Source organism: Pterocles gutturalis, unplaced genomic scaffold, assembly GCF_000699245.1.
Source record: "Pterocles gutturalis isolate BGI_N339 unplaced genomic scaffold, ASM69924v1 scaffold22092, whole genome shotgun sequence".
Taxonomy (NCBI): domain Eukaryota; kingdom Metazoa; phylum Chordata; class Aves; order Pterocliformes; family Pteroclidae; genus Pterocles; species Pterocles gutturalis.
Genome location: NW_010115973.1, coordinates 1 through 23,218, shown reverse-complemented (window position 1 = coordinate 23,218; position 23,218 = coordinate 1). Strand labels below are relative to the sequence as shown.

Here is a 23,218-nt window from a genome sequence, read left to right as displayed (position 1 = left end):
GAGGGGACGGGCCGGGGGCTCGCGGGAGAGCTCCGCGCAGTGCCCTCGGTGGGGGCGGTGGGTTCGCACTCTTGGAAGGTGCCGAGAGAAAGAGGGGGCAAGCAGTACTCGGCGAAGCGCCGGTTGGGATTCTGGGCAGCAGCTGCAGCCCTGGTTCCGTTTTCTGTACTGGTGGTGCACGTCTGGGGGTCCCGGGCCTGCAGGAGGGCGGCGCGATGTTAACTGCTCAGCTGGCACCTCTGGGGTCTTTTTTTGTCACGATAACGGTCCGGGAGAAGTCACGTTTTTGTCGCTCTGATGGGTCAGTGTCATCTGATGTCTGAGCAGGTGACCGGCTCCAAAGAGGGGAAGCGCAGCGTTCAGGCTCACTGTCAGCCAGACAGTATTCACAAATACCTAAATATTCTCCAAAATATTGTTTCTGACTAGGGAAAAACTAGTTAATTTCACACAACAAAGAAAATTGAAGCATTTGTGCGTGCATTTGTTAGAATGAAGTTGCTTGCTGTGATGCCAAGATGTTGTGCGTTACCTAGGAATGTATGCGAAAGTACATATACACAGTGTTACAGCTTCAGCGGAAATCCTTCATTTTTGTAAACAATGAATAAGCAGGTTAGTCTGTTTCTTTTCTTGGAGAGAAATTCAGAAGTACTTTTCACTTTCCTCAGTGCACCCATCATAGTTAGTTATTGATGAGAATGCTGGAGCTGAATGGGAAGCGACAAACGTTAGAATTTTTTTCTAGATGAGATGAAACTTACTTATTTCCCGTGTGAAAGGGGCCTTTGAAATTCAATTGACTTCTATTTGATTCTGTCTCAGCACCCTTGTATGTACAGGAAAAAAGAATATCAGTCAGTATGGCTTTGCTCACAGGAGTTGTTGATCTGAGGAAGATGAACAGAGAGTTCCTAGGTTGTGCCTTTTTAAGGTAAAATGGATTAAAATACTGCTACACTTTTTGCCCACTATTTTTCTGTTTAATGACTAGGCAGATGTTACAAATGTGCCTTTTACCCTAGTAGAGACAAACCCCTAAGCACAAAGGCAGTCATTCTTTGTTTCTTCTTGTCCTTCTGTAGCTTGATTACAAATTCAAAAAGACAATTTTGAATATAAAACTGATTAATATAGGTAAGTAGTTAACTATTGCAAAACTGGATATTTCACTTCTCGTAATTCTTTTTCTTTTGAAGGTCAGATACAGAAACCAGCCAAAGTTCTCAATACAGTTTTGAATCACTACCCCAGAAGATTTGTCTTATCTGCGGTGATGAGGCTTCTGGTTGCCACTATGGAGTACTTACCTGTGGAAGTTGTAAAGTCTTCTTTAAAAGGGCAATGGAAGGTACTCATGATGCCATTGTTCCTAATTATCTGAAATACATCTCTTTAGGCACTACTAAGGACATACCTTTTATTTATTGCTAATGTTTAAAAATGTTATCATTGTAGTAATGTTTTTTGTTTTGGCAACTCTGTTTAAAAATTACAGTGAATGCTAAGTAAATTATTTCTTAATTGATTTTGATATTATTAGTTGTTTTAATTTCATTATTTGCTATTTATTATTTACCGCTTCTGAGTTAGTCTTTCTGAGCCAGCAGAGTTTCTTAAAAATCTTGTGTACTACACATTTTTTTAAAAAACTGTAAATGCTATTCAAAGGAAAATTTTGTGGTTATGAACTAATGACAGGCAGATAAGAATTTATTTTGGCTTCATTCTGTTTTTGAATTAGTGGAATTTTTCTTGCTTGTGAGATGCAGAATTTGGCTTCCTGACAATTATGGAAGTATTTAAAGTTTGAATGAACTATTTCAAGTCATAATAATAATAATAATAAGTGGGTTTGACTTTTCCAAATAGCTGTTAAATTACAAAGCAATGTTGCAGGTTTAATAAATCAGTAGCATTACCTATGTTTATTTTTTTCTTTTTGGATTATATCATGTGCCTTGTCCACTGAGATTTTAAATATGAATACAAGAGCAGATTGCTTTTTATAGTTAAACTGGTGAAGCAGTAAAACAAATCCTTCTACATTTTATGTTTTATCACCTTTTCTGATTTTTAGCTGATCCTGTCAGAACTAGGATATTCAAATTTCTGCTCCATATACTTAACAAAACCATTGTTACAATGCATAGGATTCCTTAAAATAAAACAAATTGCATCATGTATTTTCTTGTTGTGATACATAGTTTATTCAACTTTTATAGAGCTTATTGATCTTCAGATGAAAAGGGGAATACTGGAAAATTAAAAACTTAGCAAAATAATGTAGTTAGATTTTTTGTTTCAGTGTGCTGTTGTGTTCTACTTTAAGCATATGTTCATGTTCTTCCTTAAACGTACTAGATTCTTGCAAAGTGATAACACGAGACTAGGTGGGCTAGATGGACTTTTGAGCTAGTGTCACACTTTAATACATTTAATGGGATTCATGAGAAAGCCATTAGAAACGTACATGTTAGGCTGCAAGGAAAACACTTGCCTCTTAAGTCACTTGCAGGAATACATTTAAGTTTCACTGATTGTGTTAACTGTTCTCTTGGTTTGACTTTACATTTTTTGCTATGTTTATTTTGGTAAATCAGTTATATACTTTAAAAAAAAGTCAGGAGGCGGAAGTTTTAAGAATTGACTGTAGTATAATTTATGAATGCCATATTTTCAAATAAGTTTCATTATTCACTTTTCACATATATAGTAATATTTACATTTTTTTCCTTTGATTCTCTTTTGAATTTCATCTCTTTCCTAAACTAGTATCCAGTTGTGTTTGTGCAGTAGATGAACCTGCTCAAAAACATCTTATTACTGTTCAGTATAAATATTTTAATGATAAATGTTAAGAAAGTATATAAATTGGTATTAGGAATTTCTTAAGGTTGTTTTCACTGATTACTTAATCAAAGTCTGTATTTGCAGAATCTTACCAGAGTAAGATAAAGTTACAGCGAAATAAAAGGTCAACCCAGTTACACCAACAAAATGCTTGTTTTACATAGCAACTTCATACTTTAAATTATTTCAAAGACTGTGAGTATGGTGAGAAAGGGTGTTTTGTTTATTTTCAGTGAGAATATTCAAAGAAGGGACAGCTATCTCAGACCACTTGACTATAATAACAAAAAATACAGGTTTTTGAGTCTTACGGGGAATAATGACAGGCATAAGCGTGTGGGCATGGGCAAGATGAGCAAATACAGGTACTTGTTTTTGTGTAGAAAGTGCGAGTCTACCGAGAGTTCCTTAAGGAGGTGGACTTCTTATTTTAATTAAAACATAGGATATAATTACTAGTGTTGAAATAATCCTGTTTATGGATAGATACTTGATTTCATTTGGACTTAAAAGTGCTTTTTTTTTGTTTATTTCTTACAGAAATAAAGTTGACAAATTACTCTTCTGTAAGAGGAAACAATATTTTTGTTGTAAATGCAATAGAAAATAGTGTTTGAAAATTCACAATGGCAACTGTATACATTTGAGACATTTTTCATATGTAAAATGGCCCCCTACCCATCATTTCTTTGAGTGGGAATGCATTATTTACCTTCTGAAATTTTTAGTACTACTAGAGACCTGGGGTTTTTTGAATGATAATTCATGCAAATAACGTTAAACTTTATGAGTGCAAATTCATGATAAAAACTCTACTCGTCATTTACTTTTCCTAACTTACTGATCACTATGAGAAGTTAAAACAAGATTGGAAATAGTAGCTTTTGCTACTTCTTGGATTTTCTGTATTTGATCTTTTTCATATGTTATGAAGTTTGCAAGTGCATAGATGACAAGGTACATAATATAGTGGTATTAAATTTTTGGAAAATGTCTACTTTCTATTTTAATTATTTCTGTAGTCTCAGATATGTTGTCTGTTTCAAATCAAATAGCCTATATAATTTTTTTTTTCACAGAAATTGTCCTATTCTTACTCCATTTATTTTATTCTCTCCTAGTGTGTGGAAAATTAGATAAATGCTTCTTTTGGGAGAAAATGGACCATTACGTTATCCAGAAAACTCAATTTTCCGTCTCTAATAATTTTGAAATAAAACCAGAGCTTATTTAAAATACTCAGACTGAGCGATTGTTTAAAACTGTATAGGCGAACCTGGAAATGTTTCAATACCAAGTATGATTTAATCATACATCTGAATAGAACTTGTAGATACACATATAGCTTAGGAGGGCCAGAACTGTATGAGGATGAAAGTGTAGGTTTAGAAGGAGATTGTTTTAGAATGTTTCTTGGCAATGAATTCTTAAATAGAAATGATTTGGTAGATCTTTGTTGTCTTTTGAGTTCTTGGCTCCCCATATGTGCCTATATATGCAAAAAAAAAAAGGATGATATTAATACAATAAGCATATTTTACTCTAAGCAGAATCTTGAAGTAAGTTAAATAAAAATGCAAGTCCTTTTTTGGGAAAACTGTAGTATAGCAGATACGAAAAAAGTCAGTGCTGGAAGTAGGGAGGAGAAAAGGGACGAAGATACTTTTTTTTTTAAGGAAACATTTTTTTGCATTTAGAGGTTGTACATTTTCTGTTGGTCCCTTACAAAGAACTGATTTACTAGTCCATTGATTCACTTAATGTACAAATTACAAGGCTTTTAAAAAATGCTTTAAAGATCTCCTTTGGGTATAATGAAAAAAAAAGTTACTGCTATTTGTATTTGCTTAACAAACTTGAAAAGACAAAATTGGGTTCAGTAGGCTGATAGCATTGTTCCTGTCAGTAAGCTGAGAGTGATAAGCAGATTCATGTATTCAGAAATAATATTTAAAATGCTTTCAGATATGTAAAATTAGGAGGTTTGCAAAGTAATTTGGTTTTGATGATCAGGCATTATTTAAGTGCTACCAATGTATCTCATCTTTGGTTCATGGTAACAAAAATAGGGTATAATATTTATAATGGGACTTTAGGAGAATGAAGATTACAAAATGAACTCTTACTTTTTTAGCACTAAGTTATCAAACAGTCATTAATGATGTATTGTAAAGACATCTTCACATAAAACCATGCAGGGCAACCATGATCAAAATGCTTGTGTAACACCCCAGTAAAATTCTGTCCTGAAGAGGAACCTAGTGTGTAGAATTTTGGGATTCTGGAGTTCTGCTGCTGCTAACTCGTGGTTTCTCAAGGGGCTGCATTCTCACCTTTTAGTTGAAAGCATCTCCTTTGCCGTAGTTTTACTGGTGAAAAATTAATATAACCTAGATCCTGAAAAAAAAGTTTAAAGTGCTGTGTTTTCTGTATAAAGTCCCACTTCTCATTTTTGTTCTATAGTAATATAAACCATTTTCCTTCCTTTACGCTTTGTTTACGATATTGACATCTAATGAAAAGTAGTTTCTGAAACCTGTAGAGTTTGAGGCCAACATAAATACATTGTATTACAGCAGATGGATCAGAAGTTAACTTGATTTTTTTAAATACCTGGGACCCTGTTACAAAATTGATCAAATGATTGTACAGCAGGTGTGTCTGGTTTTAATATGTGCTTCAAGTTCAGGGTAACAGCTCTAGATAATAGAGATAACAGCATCTAGGTAATAGCATCAGGCAACAAGCTTGATCATATGTAGCAGAAAACATTTAACTGACGATGTGGGAACTTTTCTTCTCTCTGAGACCTGAATTTGTCAAACTCCTTTTACCTGACAGAAAGCAGGGTTTCCACAAGCTTTCACTATGTATATGGAGAGCTAGTCGTGGAGGAGTTAAAGATGAGCTACATCTACGCAGTAACTGCATCTACATGTTACTTCAACCAAACTTTCTGATAAAGTTTATCTGCTTGTGTTGTTTATAGGCAGTTTTGTGATGACAGTGTGATTCACTGTGTAAGGAGTGAAATACTATGCCTGAGGAAAATTGCTGGACTAAACAGTTATGCTTTTCCATAGCTTAAGAATGTAAAATGACACAGCATGCCAAATATTTTTAAAAATGTCAACCACTAATAGAAAATTCTCTTTGGAAACAGAGTGAAATGCAATATTATAGAGACTCTTTTGGCTGTGAAATTGATGAGGCTGATGTAAAAAGTTCGTTTTTCTCCTGATTCTGCAGGGATTTCTATTTTTAATTCAACTTTCCAGACTGGGTCTTGGGATCAGAATTTTGTACAGTGTGTACTGTAAGCCTGATAGTGATGAAAGTTTCATGAAGTGGAAAACATACAAACATGCAAAGCATACATATGGCAAGTTGAGAGATGAAAATGCTTTCAGATAACATAACATTTAGTATTATTAGTGTTTCCAAATTCAGATAAACACAGTTGCTTCATTGAGGGTCCTAAAATTAAAGCAGGAAATGTTGCTTTTGTGAGAACAGAGAATTTGTTGGAAAGAGAAAATCTGTACCAATACATAATCATACTTCTGACTTCAAAACTATTTGTTGTTTAGCCATTTGCCAAACATTGATGTGATGAATTGATTTGTTTGAGTGAGCTAAGAGTGGATTCATTGTGGTGGTTTGGCTGTTGTGCTAATGCTGGGCTTCCTACTGCTCCTGTTGGGTCTTATTACTGGTTTCCTGATAGACATGGTTTAGAACATAATCATCTGCAGAAATGTGAATTACTGAAATGTTTGGCTTAACTTTATGTAGTATTTTAGAAACAGTATTGTGTATTACGTTGAACATCTTTTCAGGTGGAATGGAAGCTATGTCAGGTGGTGTAAAACTGCATGCTTTAAAGAGCACCAGCAATTGGCTGCTCAGTGTTGCTGATACTCCGTTCTAACTTTAGATGTGCACAATGTGAGTAATCTGAGCTGCTCCTTTTAAGTTCACTTTACAGTGAATGGAGAGAAATAGGAACTTCTAGGAAGTAGTGGAAGTAGTTCACTGACTTATTTTAAATATCTACTTGAGATTAAAATAACAGTACTCTAACAGTAACTATTTCTCAGCACTGAGGGTGGCAGAGTGAGGATGTACGCTGTCTGCATTTGGTGATACAAATCGCACCCACATCACCAAGGTGGCTAATACATTTCTGCAGAATCTAAAAGAAATACAATAAGTACATAAAATACCTTTTTCATATTACTTATTTTTAAGTATTATATATAAAATAATATATGTAAATAATACACATTTTAAGTATTAAAATAGTTATAAATTACATGATGTAGTTATATAAAATATAAGTATTTTTATTCAAACTGTTATCTGCTAAAAATAGATTTATGTTTGATGGTGTCCATTTCTTTAAGCTGTGTATCTGTTCCACAGAACCGATGATGTAGTAGTTAGAGGTGGTTCTTCAGAAATGCTGAATAGAAAGACTTAACAAATGCTATGTTACAGTCTGCCTTTATGTGTAGTGATATATGGCTTCACTGCAGAGTTTTCCTGGTTGTACCTAGTCCTGCATTTTCACAGGTGGCCGTTGCAGTTAACATCTGAGCACATTTCAGCAACGTGGAATCTTTTGTGGTTAAAACATAGAAAGAGTTACAAGCAGACGTTGAGATCCAGAATATTACCCAATTCTTGGCCTATTGTTATGATACCATCTTCCCTTATCTCGAAGACAATATTTTAAGTGAGATTTGTAAAAGCACTTAAACTATTTCAGAGGTACGAAGGGGGCCTACAAGAAATCTGGAGAGGGACTTTTTACAAGTGCATGTAGTGATAGGACAAGGGTTAATGGTTATAAGCTGAAAGAGGTTAGATTTAGACTAGACATTAGGAAGAAATCTTTCACTGTGAAGGTGGTGAGGCAGTGGCCCAGGTTGCCCAGAGAAGCTGTGGATGCCCCATCCCTGGAGGGGTTCAAGGCCAGGCTGGATGAGGCTTTGAGCAACCTGGTCTAGTGGGAGGTGTCCCTGCCCATGGCAGGGGACTTGGAACTCGATGGTCTTTAAGGTCACTTCCAACCTAAACCATTCTATGATTTTACGATTCTATGAAAATCATGGAACAGACAGGGAAATAAAAAAGATTAAAAAACAGGATTGTAACTTTTAACTCTGTCTAGAAATGAATGAAAACAGAATAGCTACATTTAAGTGTTCTGTTTTGTAGATATCATAAAAACAATGTGCTCAGGTTGCTGTTTGGGGAGGTAATTTTAGAAGGAAAAAGACAATGGTGCTGCAGTGTTCCCAGCAAAATGCAGGAAAATTTTGAGATCAGGATATGAGAGAAGGAAAGAGTCAGTCAAGAATGTTGCAAGCATTGGAAGTGGTTTGTTGATGAGAAGGAAAGTGGTGCAAGATATACGGTGATTTGAAAATGCCGCTTCCCTTCTAGAGAAACCAATTTTGTTTGCTCCACTTAGCAAAAAAACCTGACAGAGGACTGTAGGATTATGTGCTTAAAACCAGTGGACAATGGAATGAATAGCAAAAGTTTGTTGTAAGTAGAATTATGTCAAAAATTGCGTGTAAATCTGTTCACCAAAGCAAAATACACTGTAAAGATACTAGGTTTGACTTAGGAATGAACATTGTATTGTTTTACTTTCTTTTTGAACAAGACATTTTTACTTAACCATTTTATTCATCATGTAATTAAGGTGAAGGAATGAACAATTAGCTGTACAAAGATGAGGGAATTCCTAGTACCTGTTATAATCACAAACGCCATCACTGAGTACGAGATGAGGTAAGACTATCACCCAAGATACGAGGGCTGTGTTCATCATCTCCAGTGCCTGAAACACACCTTTCTCTCCTTGCAGCCCTGGCTGGCAGGCTGTTGGATGACTTGGGGCACAATAATTCTTTGTTTTCACTTTGAACTATGTTATTATGAAGAAAGGAATTCCACATTATTTCATCTAGAAGAAAATTCCAGGATGGAACATATTCACAGGTTACTCTGCTATCCTCTTTGTTGCCCTCTTTGGTTCATTGAATCCTAAATTCTTTGTTGTGAAACAGATTTACAACAGTAGCACATCTTTATACTAGTGTATACTACACAGTAGTAGTCAGGACACCTCCTTAAGAGTTGGGAAATGAGAATTTTATTTGCAAAGAGGGAAATTGAAAGGGAGTCCTCCAGTAACTACTGGGCTTTTTATGAAAAGATTATGCGTGGTAAGGTCAATGGAGGATGTGTTTTTTTGTTAAGTGGTTAGAGTCTTAAGTCTCACTTCAAGGCATTTTTAGAGGAAGTATTAGCACAGAAGTTAAATTGGTATTAAATAATTAAAAAACATTATTTGAGCTGTGTGGAATCATGGAGACTGTAATGGCCTGTAATGGCATACAGGGACATGAAGGGTGTATTTTCAGTATTACAAACTGTGTCGTATAGATTCCTAGTTCTCCAAGACTGAAGCTCTAAATCCACGCAGTGAGAGGCAAACTCAGCTGACATTTGCTGTTTTGCACATTGAAACAGTGTAAACAGAAGAGTTGATTCACATCAGAGCGGAGGTCAAGTTAGCTGTGTTTCCTATTTCTGATGATGAACTAGGCTAGGCTGTTTGCCTGGTTATGGAAAACCTGACTGTTGGAGCAAGTAAAGAGTAATCCTCACTTTAGTATATTGTCTTGTCTTCCAGAAATCAAAGTTTTACTGAAAAGCTACATCTATTCAGTACAGGTGTACAGGTGACCTCTTTTCCATTTTGTTTCTTGTGAAACCATGTCTGTTATTGGCTTCCACAAGAACGCCTGGCAAAGAGTTCCAAATTTAGTTATGGTAAAAGAGTAATTCCTTTGGTTTTTTTAAACCTAGTGATTTGATTGGTACTTTTGAATATTATAAGAAGTAAAGCGTATTGGCAGTAAATTATTGTGCAAAATTTGTAGGCTAGCTCTCAGGAAGCAAAAAAGTTGACATGGGGAGACATTTGGCAATAAATTAATTTACAAAAAGATGTAATAGATACCTGCAGCTTTTAGACAGAAAACTCAAACTAGACTCAATAAAACTGGTATGTTTTGCAAAGAACAGTCCTTCCGTGGTGGGGATAGTATGATTTTACAAGAAAGTGTTGCCAGTTTAAACTGATACAGGGAGGCAGAATCACATGTGGCAGAGAGAAGGATTTGTAAAAGTACTTTTATTTGCAGACAGGAGGACCTGAGAGTTTGTAAACAAGTGCTTTGCTTTTGTGCAGGGTGGCAGCAGTTCAGCACAGATGCTGTTGCACAAATAACTCATTGCTTGCATCTGATACCCCTGGTGCAGATAAGCCTTAATGTTTTCTGTATTTTGTAAATCTGCAAAATCTCTGGAACTCATTAGTTTACTTCAGTGATTTTAGGTGACTTTTAGCGTGTCAGTGAGCTAAGTTAGTAGTGCAGTTTTTAAAGACGCTGTGCGTGCTACTTCCATCAGTATTTGGATTAAAATTTCTCAGTGCTGGAGTATGATCTGTGCAGCTTTACTGATAGCAAAACATGTGACTGTATTTGTGTGTGTAGGCCATTAGCACTTCAGCCACTTTCTCATGTAAACCTGCCAGTATAGCAATAGTCAGTACAGTACTTAAAATTGTATTTGCTTGTTTGCATTAGGACTTACATCTTTGCTAACACAAAAGGACTTTGATGGAGGTTAAGAAAAAAGCTATCCTATAAGATCTGGAACATATGAGTAACAGATGAAATTGTCTCTGTATTTTTTACATATTCTCAGTCAAATCTAGGTCACAAGCTGATGCATTGATATATTGAGAGAGAGCTACACTGCACTTTCAAAAAGAGGTGAAAAGTAAACATTTATAGGAAGCTTAACACTGGGTGAAGACTTCCAAGAAAGCGGCAGTTGCTGGAAAGTTGCCAGATTTATATTTTTGTAAGAAACACAAATATCAATCTACTTTCTGACCTGTGCTTTAGTGATTAGGCTACTATCCTGTTTTTTCCGGGTTTTTTCCTGGTTATAGTAAGAGTAGTCATATAAAAGATACTGAATGACAAGCTACCATTTGAACAGGAATTTTATTTTGATGGGGTCTTTGGATACTTCATTAGTACACGTATTTAATGTAACTGCAATGCTCACATATTGGAGCCAATCAGTTAAAATATAGATGATCCTAAAGACTGAGATACAGCAAATGCATTTTCAAATAAGTGTTTTATCCCATTAAAACATTCCAGATAGCTTCATCTAACTAAATATTGTCCCATAATTCTGAAATTAACCAAATATCTGTCATGTTTTCGATTTCTTACACAATCTGTCCATCAGATGGTTGCTGCCACTTAATGTCAAGCAAGTAGCAGTTTCTTAGAACCCAGCTCTGCACAGTGGTAGAAATGGTTTCAGATGAGAACATTGACTCAATTTTATCTATAGGTATTGAGATCCAATCAGGTGACTGAGATAAAAAAAAAAATCCCTGACAGATGAGAGTATGAAAAATACTATATAATTGAACTTTGTGTGTTCCCCCAATAAGTTACAGCTTAATCAGAGTGGACGGAGTACACTTTGGGATGGGAGGTGTTGGGGAGAGATTGGATAGAGGTGAGGGGAGTGGAAAACTCGCATGAAGGTGTAGTTCAAGCTCAGGATATGACTGTGGCTTTTTTATAGTCCTGAAAATAAGGAAGTGGTTGACAGTAAGAATCAAGAAGTGCCTGAGTTTTTGTCATAGTAATGTCATGGAAGAGTTGGGTTGGCATGGGTTTTTACTTTTTTTTTTCTTCTTTTTTTAATGCTAGTATCACTGAGGGTTTATAGTAGAAATAAACTAGGTAAAGACATAATAAAGATTAGCTCATTGGTCATTATTGGATTTTAAAATACAGTTTATGAATAAATAATAATGAAATAATACTCACTTTTTGAAGATTAAAGCAAATTCTTACTGTGCCTAAACTCTGAGAACAGACTTCATTTCTTCATGTCTTCCATGGTATGCACTGGACAGAGATATAATTTAATCCTGGCTAATCTTAAACTCTAGAACACGTGAACATTGAAGAGTAGTTTTCATAATTGTGGTTAATTTAGAACTTGTTCTGCAAATGTGAAAGATTTTGTTCAGTCTTGGATTTTAATCAGTTTGTGAGTTGTTATGTCATGACAAAGTAATTCATACATTTTCCATTGAAGTAGAAGTTGGATCTACTGGTAAACCCTAAGTTATGAAGAGATTTGTGAGAGCTGTAGCTAAACTTAACGTGTAACTGTAAATATAAAATTTTACAATATATTACACCTTTGACTTGTAATGCTTGCTCTTAGACGCATAATATTTAAACACTATTATATAAATAGCACAAGGTATTTAAATGTTTATCAGTATAAAACTTCTGTTTTTCCAGATAATTTCCTGTTCCAGGAGGAACCACGTTGCCCTTACTAGTTCTACCCAAACTCCTTAGCTTCCTTTAACTGTTAGAGCATGCACTTTGGGTGTTGAGTATGCAAATCACATACTGATATCAAGAAAAGAATTAAATATTGACATAATTCTACAGCATATAAACAGTGTTTCTTTCTTTGGAGTGCTCGAAGAGTAATATTTCACAATATGGCATTAGCTTTGGTAGGTCAGCATTTTTCTGTGTCAGTATAGGTGGAAAAGTACAACTTGAATGCTTATAGCATTGTGAGCTGCCCATGAGCATTTACTGCTGTATTGGAAATACATAGTCCATTTTTGGTCTTGCAATGGATTTGGCCTATATGGACTCAAACCATGTTGTGTAGATAAATTTAACCTAAACTTTAGTGTTCCTTTGTAAATTAAAGCCTCAGAATGCCACAGTGCAGAGATAATCTGATGCTTTACAGATTTTAGTTTAACAGAGTTTTAAAATTGTTGTTACCTATGACAGACTGAATGCTTTTGTAGGTTTCTACAAATAAAGGTAAAGCAAGACCAGGAAAACGGCGTGAAGACATGTTCAAAATAGGTCTTTTTCTTCCTGGTCTTTTGCCAAAAGCAAGACAGATTTTTATTCATTAGATTTCTTTTGGTAATGTTTGTGAGAAGGAATCCAGGATTAGAGTTAATGGGAGAACATAAATGAGAATTTCTTCTGATTTACTGTGTAACTAAATGCTTTTAAAATGCCAGGCAATGCATGAGGCAACTGTTTTTATTTACACATTGCTTTCTAAACAAAGAAAACCCTGTTATAAAAATGAGTTTCAGGGAATCAGGTTTCTTTCACTAAAACCAAGCAAGTTGTTCTTAAAAGTATGGGTAAGAAGTAAATTAATTGTCAAAAAAAAGTTAGCACAGAAACAAATGCATTATTGTTTCACGTTGTTTAGCACTAGCTCTTTTCTTTCATCAGAATAGAATGTTTTTTCTCCTGCATTTTCATCTGTGGATTCGTTTTCAGTTTGTCTTTCTCCTGTAGAGAAAAGTTACTGATAAACAGTTGCTTATTTTCCCATGTGCAGAGAAAGGACAGAATAGGGTTATGAAAGAAAGCTGAATAACAGCATCTGACTAGAATAACATTTGTTTGCTACTGGTGACATCAGATGGCTATTTCAGAGTAATACAGATCTAGAAATTAGTGAAAATTTAAAAGTTTTGGTATTGATGTCTGTTGTATTTGGAGGTCCACGTCAGCAATGTTCCATGAAGGAAGCATCTATGATATTGGTACTGAAAATACAGAAAGGAATAGAGGATGATGTGCACAAAGAGGCAATATTTTAAAGATAAACCTTATAGGGTAAAACCTGGGCTTAATTTGAAAGGATATGTGAAAATTACCTTTCATTTTTTTCTTACTTAAGTACTTACTTAGCTTTGTCTACTTGTTCAAAATTAAAATCGATCACAGAAATTATTAATATTATACTAAAGCATAAAAAGATACCTTTATCATTCTCTTCAAGTGAAATTTGGAAGTATAATTGAAGCTTGTGTTCAAAAATATGTCGGGATATCATCTGAATTTAATTTTTTGCTCTGCTGGAAGCTAATTTCATTAAAAAGTTTCAATTTTAATACAGTTATGACAGGCTCTTCCTAACCGAGTCCTTTCAGAATTGAACAATAAACTAAGAGTTAACCTAAACCAAAAAAGTTACAGCCTTCTTCTGCTTGTCCTTTTTGGCTGTGTTGGCTGTGTCTGTTCAGGTGCTATTTCAGCAGGTCTAGTACAAAACTTCTCCATCAGAGGTAACTTACTCTGCTTAAAGGGCTCTTTTTTGTACTGCCCCAATTTCTTCATTGACTTTTCTGTTGGAAACTCCACATCAATCCAAGCAAAATTTACTTAATTACTTTAAAATCAGGAACAAAAACTTAAAAATTAAGTTTGAAAGAAATGAATTGGTCTGTCCTTATGCTTGGTTTGCTTAGGAAATATTGATAGTACAATAATTTAAGCAGTTCATACTGTCTGCTACTTAGTTTTGGAATGTTGTAGGTGGGGAGTTTCACTCTTAAACAGGTCAAATAAATTATTATATTTAGGCAGTAACACATGATTATTTGAAAGTTAGCATAAAATGAAGGAGTCCTTTAATGGCTCAAATATACTTTTTTTGAATCCTCTGCTATTTTTTGAATATTTGTACGTGGAAATAATTTCGTCATTTTAGAAAACACGGCGTTAATGTTGTTTTTCTCTTGCCTACAGGGCAGCACAACTATTTATGTGCTGGAAGAAATGATTGCATAGTCGATAAAATCCGTAGGAAGAACTGTCCAGCGTGTCGCTTGAGGAAGTGCTGTCAAGCTGGTATGGTCCTGGGAGGTGAGCTGCTTTTCAAATCTGATTCAGAAAAATAGGCAGTCAAGAGCATTACCTTCTATCTGTCGAGTTTAAACAACATTACTTTGATACTGTAAAGGAAAGAACCACACCAAAATATTATTTTTGGAAGAATTACTCGATGTTTTAAAGTTCTGTAAAATTTCTGTTTAATGAGTCTGGAGTTCTTGAAACAAAAATACGTTTCTGTGGGAATCTCTCCCGCTATGTACCATCATACTTATTTTATTGCAAGGGCAGGAATTGTGGCTTTAGGGCTCATTTATTAATAATTTTGGATCAGAGAATTTTATTTAGGTAAAAAATAAAGAAACAAATTGAGATGGACACTAAAATCAGGAATCGTACTACCCCTTTCTCTTTTCTGATGTGCTCTCCATCGTTTGGACTTGGCAGTGTTAGGTTAAGAGTTGGACTCGATGATCTTAAAGGTCTTTTCCAGCCTGAATGTTTCTATGATTCTGTGATTGCTTTGAGTATCTGTCAACAAAGTTATGTCCTTCTCTTCCACCGAAGAGGGCCAGGCAGTGGTTGCACCAACACTGCAGCCTTTGCATCCTAAGTGCTGGGAATTCCCATTTTTGTATTAGCTCTTGCTGTAACAGATTTGATTTTTTTATGTAACATTAATCTAAATTGAGCACTATGTCTTTGAAAACCCTCAGGGAGAAAACGGTATAGGATCGGGTAGTCACATGGCAATTTTGGCTGTGCCAACATGCAGGAATAATGTATATTTTTCCTGTTTTTTTTCATATTTTTCATAAGAACTTTAGCTATATAAAGTTTTGGACCAACACAAAGCTTGGAAATACTATTTTCAAGGCTAAGACTATAAGAAAATGGTATATAAAGATGATAGGGAGAATATGTTTTCAAAGGGAATTAAAAAGAAAGGAGCAACAAAAACCGATTTCTTTCTAATATAATTTATTTTAGTACATCAAATCTCTCTCTCTCTCTCTCTGCATTTTATTTAGTTTTTATCCTTGAAGGAAGAACTGGCATTATATACTGTGTGTAATTTCATTATCTTGCTAATCTGTATTCATTCATAAGTTAAAACATGTATGTAGTTTTCAGACCGATATTTTGATTGCACAGCTGTATGCTTTCGGCTCCTGTAATATTGTACCAACTTGGAATATTCTGCACACTTGTCCATTGTGTCATTCTTATGTTTTATACTTTTATCAGTGATAGAAATGAGTAGTTCCCAACCGGTGAGCAGCTATTTCTGGCTCTCGGTACTTATCTTCTGTAAGAGATGGTGCTGCAGCTTTCAGGAACAGCCAGCGGGATGAGAGGAGGGAGAGCTGATGCTGCAGTACGGACTGTGATCTGTGTTGTACCCCTGAACCTCCCTGGACCTTCAGCACTGCCTCTCCTTTGATTTGTCATCTCCAAACTGCATCCCTCTCACCCCACAGCACTGGAGATAGAGTAACAGAGCCGTCAATCTAATTAGTGTTACAGTCTCTCCCCCCCTCTGTCCCTTTGTCCTTCAGTTCCACCTCTCAGTTAAAAAAAGAGCCGTCAATCTAATTAGTGTTACAGTCTTTCCCCCCCTCTGTCCCTTTGTCCTTCAGTGCCACCTCTCAGTTAAAAAACCAGAGCTAGCAAGGATGTTGGTGGCACTGGACGGGGGAGAGAGGGACGGAAGGAAGAGAACATGTAATTTGGATCCTTGTCAGAGAGAAGTGGTGTTTTAGAGCTGAGGTGGGAGTGCAGTAGAGAAACAGTATTACTACAAAGGCAGACTCTTCACCCTGAACCTGAAGCATTGTTTGCCCAGGTGACGGAAGAGTCCCTCAGGTTTAGAAGGAGAGAAAGCCAAGGAGGCGTTGGACCAGGGTGGGCTGTGGAAAATGTGTGGTAAGAATGGAGACTCAGGAAAGGAGGAGGAAGCAGATATAATGCCTTTCTTGTGAGGTTTGGGACAACTTGTAAGGTTGTCTTGTAAGGTTTGAGCAACCTGATCCAGTGAAAGATGTCCCTGCCCATGGCAAGGGGTTGGACTAGATGATCTTTGAAGGTCCCTTCCAACCCAAACCAGTCAATGATTCTAACTGGTGTAAATGAATACAGGTAAAAATTTATTCCTAGCTGTGAGTTTTGCACAGACAAGAGTTTGAACTTTCATGTATGATAGCCTGGATAACACCAATAACTAAATGACTAAACCCCAAGTATCTACCATCACAGACAGCATTGTTTAAACAAGCAGAAGTGTGTGATGACTCACTAGCACTATCTAGTCCTTTTGCTTCAGTGTTGTTCTACATAGTAATTATACAGAAAAGTAGCCAAAAGGCTTGACTTTGTTCTGTATTCTGCATATGTTTATGAATGCTAGTTTCCCTAGTGTTTTTTGATATATACATTTTGCTCTGGGTGGAGGTACACATAATGGAGAAATAGTTGAAAACTTTTGGTAGCAATATTGATGAGATGGTTTGTCCTCATTAGTGTGCCCTCATATGAGGATGGTATGTCATAGAATCATAGAAATCATAGAATGGTTTGGCTCCACTAGCCCAGGTTGCTCAAAGCCTCATCCAGCCTGGCCTTGAACACCTCCAGGGATGGGGCATCCACAGCTTCTCTGGGCAACCTGGGCCAGTGCCTCACCACCCTCACAGGAAAAAATTTCTTCCTAATGTGTAATCTAATCCACCCTATTTCTGCTTAAACCATTACACTTTGTCCTGTCACTACACTCCCTGATAAAGGATGCCTCAGGTTTTAATATTAAAGTGAATAGTTGGTGGAGTAGATTAGTATTCTTTACACATTATGTGGAGATATTTGTTTATCTTCCAGCAGGAACTTAGCTGGGTATTTTTGTAAGCAGCAATTGAAAAACTAAGCTATTGTCAAATCTCTTGCTTTCCCTAAGTCCTTACGAGTTGGCATTAATTTGACATGGTCTCCTTGTGGTAGTTGGGAAAGTTTACTGTGAGTTATTAGTAGTCACCTCTCCAGTAGATAGGTAGCAAGTAGAGTTGTTTTACTGCTGGCTGTTAAGCAACATAATTAGAAATAAACACATAAGCGATTCTGCAAACCAGTGTGACATTAGTTCTGATACATTTAATCACTTGGAAACACGGGTACTTATTAACTACTAACATTTCTGTGTGATAAGCACTCTGGTTTCTTTCTTTACTTGTTCTCTGAACTGTAAAAGTATCTGAAGCCATTATTTCTGAAAATACATGAAATCATTATTTATGAACTATCAAATGCATTGTTCCTTCTGTTTTCCTTCATGTCTAAACAATAGTTAGTGGGAAATTCCCAGCATGTTTAGGACTATGTATAGCTTTGTTATGATAGAAATTGGCCCTAGGTCACTTTTCATAATACATTGTTTATTCTTTTGGAGGTTTTTTTTGGTTCAACTGTAACAGAAGGTGTAAGGTTGTGTTTCGTCCTTTACTAAGGAGTCACTAATCAGAAATATTTGTATTCTTACCACAAGTGATAAAATGAGCATAAAATTGTTGGGTCGCATGATACTCAGCTGATTAAACTCACAGTTAAGTTAGTTGGAGTATGACTTCTGGCTTCATTGGATGATGAGTGTTATGAAGAGCCCATCACTCATATTTATACTATCAATAAAGTGTATTTCTTGAAATCTTGTTTAGTGTACTCCCTTGGGATTTTAAATAATGTTTTAATTTAAATTTAGTTTTGCACTTTTGTGTGCAACTTACTTTTTTTGTATGTGAAATGCATAAACGTCCATATTTATGATGGAATAACACAATTATATTTTTTAAGAAGCAGATTTTGTCTTTTTAGATTGTGTTCATCTGCTCAATCCTGTCTGTTTCACAAACAAGAGGATTAATTCTGCCTCCAGTTATGCCAGTGTATATCAATTAAAATAACAGAATTTGTTCGGTACAAAATATTTAGAAATTACATAAGCAATCTTCCCACGTTTGATGTATTAATCTTACTTAACGTTATACTACCTGTGTCCTAAATTAATGTTTTGGAAAGGTCAATGTAAAGGTCAGTGTACATCCTAGGTCTTCCAAAATGGAGACACTGAATTTTCATAAAATTTACTATTTTTCATGATACATGAGCACCTGAAGAAAGTGGAATAGACGTGTTCCAAATAAAGCCATTTTTGTCAAATGTTTCTGTTCCAGTGTGTAGTTTGGAAGACTGTGATTTTCCAAGGAAGAAAGTAATATATGAGTCCGACTATGCTAGCGTTTCCCAATTGCATCCACAAATGGATTTAGAGACTGGATTCAGAGCATGTGCTGAAGTTTAGGTGTGCTTCCCTGCTCCAGTGTCCTAGGGCTTCTTTGGCGCACTGGTTGCATTCTGACGGCGCAGCACTACTTTTAACTGAAATGAAAAAAGAAGGCAGTAAGAGACAGAAGTCTTTGTCCCTTTCCTTTAGGATGTGATAAGTTCCCTTGTCTAATCTTTCACTTGTAAAAAAAAGTACAATTTTTCAAAAGACAACTTGATATGCAGGTTAGAAACTGGATTTTATTTCAACCAAATTATCTGTTCAACCAAATGGAAGCTATTATGCTTCTATTAGCTTTCACCTCCTGTAATTTTAGAGTGGTTTTTTGCATATTGCAGTTTTATAATGCAGTTTCTCAGTGGTTCAACAGTTTGATAGGCATGGATTTTCTCTTCATTCAGTGAAATTTGGTGCATCTCTTTTTCTACTATTGTTAAAGTATGCAACACCTCAAAAAGTAAAAATATCCACGTGATTTTTGGTCTCTGTTTTTGAGCAAAACCTTCTGCTTCCTTATTATTGTCTTTAAGGTTGAAACATGTAAACTTTTTCGTTTGTTACCTGAATGACTTACCCTTTTTTTTTTGCCATCACTGCATCTCTCTTACTGTCCCACTGTCGTCTAAAACAGACCATAAGTATCAGTATCTTTATTGCATTGCTTATTTGTTTTGACACCCTTTTTTCGTTAAGCAAAACTTTTTTTTGCAGAACTAATGATCTAACAGGTTTTTCATCACCTTTGATAGCCTATTTAAAGTGGATGTGTTCCATGCAGGATTTGTCTTTTTATTGAAAGAAGTAATATAGCAATATGGTACTGGAGGTTTGATTTTCTGTGCGTATATGATGCACAGCCAGACTGTTTCCATGAAAGAAATTAGAAGACTTGCTACCTAGAGCTCCGTAGGGTTGCATAGCCATACCAGACGTAGTATCTGTGCTTATTACGGGAAAGTATTTAAATTCTTTTTTTGTAGTTAGCATTTTTCAAACCACTGCAGTATGAAAATAAAAATTACAAATGTTGAAAAAGAGAAATTATTTTTTAGAAAGTGAAGACTTTTGTAAGTGTTGACATGTGGTTTTACAGTATTTGTTGGCTTTTCACTCACACCCTGAATTCTGTTTTCATTGTAGTAAACAGGAGGAAGATATTACATTAGAGATCATCAAAATAGAATTTAACCATGAGACTGACATGCCTTTATGGAACTGGAGGAAAGGAATTTCTGTGTGTAGTGATTAATTGCTAGCATTTTTGTTTCTGAATATTAGTGAGAAAAAAGAAACAGTATACTTAATTAACATTGAATAGAAACTGAGTTGTAGAGCCATCTGGCTCAGCTCTCGGCATATGATGGAACAGTGGGAACTGAACCAGGAAGCACTTTATGAGGTTACTGTAACCTAGAATTCATGGCAATAATTTTAGTGGGTGGATGCCATTCATCTCTTAGTGAAGGGAGGAGGATATGGAGGGAGAAACTCTTTAAGAATTTTCCATGATTATTTCTTCATCATATAAATAGTCAAAAAATAGCCAACTTATTCAGAAGACAGTTCTAGTTTCCTTGTATAGCTGAAAAGCACTACTGGAAAATATTAATGTTTCTGGTTAATTGTTTTTAACAGATCAATGATTTCATTTTTCAGGTCGAAAATTCAAGAAGTGTAACAAAATTAAGGTTGTGAGAACATTAGATGTCGCGCTCCAGCAGCCAGCAACCCTTCAAGATGAAAGCCAATCTCTAACCCAAAGGCTGGCCTTTTCTCCAAATCAAGAAATACAGTTCGTTCCCCCCATGATAAGTGTTTTACGAGGCATTGAGCCAGAAGTTGTCTATGCTGGTTATGACAACACAAAACCTGAAACGCCAAGTTCCTTGCTGACCAGTCTGAATCATCTTTGTGAGAGGCAACTTCTTTGTGTAGTCAAATGGTCTAAATTGCTACCAGGTAATAGCACTTCTTACATCTAGTGAATTCTAGTTAAGCAAATATGTCGTAGGATGAGTCGTCAAAAGAGAATATTATTGTCTACCTGTTAATTAATTCTTAGAAAATTCTAAAATTATTAGGCTTCCACTTCATCATATAATATATGCACCAGTCAAATATATTTTAATAGGAGGGCACTCTTGAAGGAATGCTTCTGAATATTTAGACTCACTCCAAAGAACAACAGAAACCCAGAGAGTTCCTGTATGTGATTGTTGTAGCAGCCTTTCCACCCTAAGCTCTCCTACTCTATTTTTCATTCTTTGGTATAAAAAGAAGTTTATATTTCTGCATATTTATTCTTACTAAAATGAATTTTTGAAAACAACAGAGAAAAATTAAATAGTACCAGTTATGTCTAAGCAGCTCACAAATAGACTGGTAATGAGAAGTAACTGAATTTATGAAGATCCAAGACCGGATTCCAAAAGAAATCCATGTTACGTATGTATATGCCCTGTATGTTCATAGGGGCCTGATCCTGGGATATATAAAAATAAATATATTCACCAGAAAGCCTGGAAATACAATTTCATGTGAGCTCAATTTGACGCTTTGCTGCAGGAAAGTCCCTGTTACTGCTCTTCCCCTCTGCAGCTTGCACTTGTCAGACCTCTTGGTTGAACTGATTCATCTCATTAAGTGAGAAGAAAACAACCCTTTTTTTTCTACCCGCTGTAGTTTTCTGATGGCCTCATGAGCTGAACGAGTTCATTAAGGGGTGGCATGAATGCCAGAGCTTGCTTGAAGGAGGTAACAGGACCAGGTAATGAAGAAGAGGACCACTGCTTTCAGTGGTAGGAGGCTGTTAGATTGACTCAGATACTCCATAGCAATCTTTAGAGTTATTAAAGAGCAAAAGTTATCAAAGGCAAACACACAACTGAATACTCTTCTCTTTAGTTAAATGCAAGAAAGATATTAATATGTGGATGTTTATTGTCTTAAAACTGTATCTCTTGTTAAGAACACTAAAGTCCAAGCTGTCTATATTAAGTAAGAGTTGGTTACAGTGATAATGTTACAAACTGTCATATTTTTACCAAAGGAAAATTCCTATTTCCTGAAATAGCCACTTCAGACTGCTGAAGTTAATTTTGCTTTGATAATTTCAAAGTATTGGATCAGAACAAAAAGGCAAGAGGTTAACTATCAAAGTGAGATAGCCAGTTATTATACAAACTCCGCAAACTTCCAAGATCTGCATCTCCAAAAGCACTTGCCTTTCTAGGTGTTCTCAGTTTTATAGCTCAAAGTTGTAATCTCAGAACACCTACTCAACTGTTGTCTAAATGAGAATTATAAAGTATTTTAACTTTTAATTTTATTTCCAGGATTTCGGAATTTACATATTGATGATCAGATAACCCTCATCCAGTATTCCTGGATGAGTCTAATGGTTTTTGCAATGGGATGGAGATCATACAAACACGTCAGTGGTCAGATGTTGTATTTTGCACCAGATTTGATTCTAAATGAGTAAGTAGACTCTGCTGTTGCATAATATGAATGACATTTTGAACTTACTTTTGTCAATGAGAATGTGACTTAACTGAGGCCAAGAGGTCATTCATTACTTGTTCTGTTTCAAAATTAACAGCAGGGGAAAGTCCTCTGATCATATTAAAGTTCAGTAGCTTTGGGAGGGGTTTTGTGGGAATCCCACATATTCTTTTGACATGGACAAACAAAAGGAGTTCAAATAATAATTTAATTATCTAAGAGAAAAATTATTAAAAAAAAGAACCGTGCTGTCAGAAGATTTTCCTGAATTCGTCTGAATAAGACATGAGTTAAATGTTTAATAAATGGAACTAAGTGGGATTTTCTTTGGTCATTGTTCAGGTGGTTTTTGCAATAGTTTGTATATAGTCTAAAATACTCTTGTTTTGACACTTTCTGATAAACCTCTGCTTTTCTTGTTAGAAAATTGTAATAATTTAGCAAGAAGGAATTTCAATATCCAGGAAAAAAATGTGTGATATTGCTCTTTTCTGTTTCGAGAGGGGGGTTTGTTGGCTTAGATTTTCCTTCACTGTGCTGATGAATTCAGGTAATCTTTGTTTCAGTCTTAGACAGTTTTTCAGCTCTGCAAATTAGTATTATCAAAGCTGTAATTTTAGATACTTTGGTTATAATACATAGGAAGTTCGAAGGAACAGTAAAACATAATTTAATATCCCTATTTACATTTACAACAGGTACTGACCTGTTGGAGAGTAGTGTA

General features: G+C 35.6%; 1 protein-coding gene across 1 annotated transcript; it reads left to right on the top strand.

Moving 5' to 3' along the window:
* Positions 1-215: 215 nt before the first annotated feature.
* On the top strand, positions 216-22,470 carry LOC104463156 (progesterone receptor-like; the record flags this gene model as incomplete). The annotated part of the gene is made up of 5 exons (XM_010075374.1): positions 216-301; positions 1,200-1,351; positions 14,574-14,690; positions 20,647-20,949; positions 22,326-22,470. Coding segments are annotated over exons 1-5 (803 nt in total), but the record flags the coding sequence as incomplete, so codon positions are not given.
* Between the last annotated feature and the right edge of the window lie 748 nt (positions 22,471-23,218).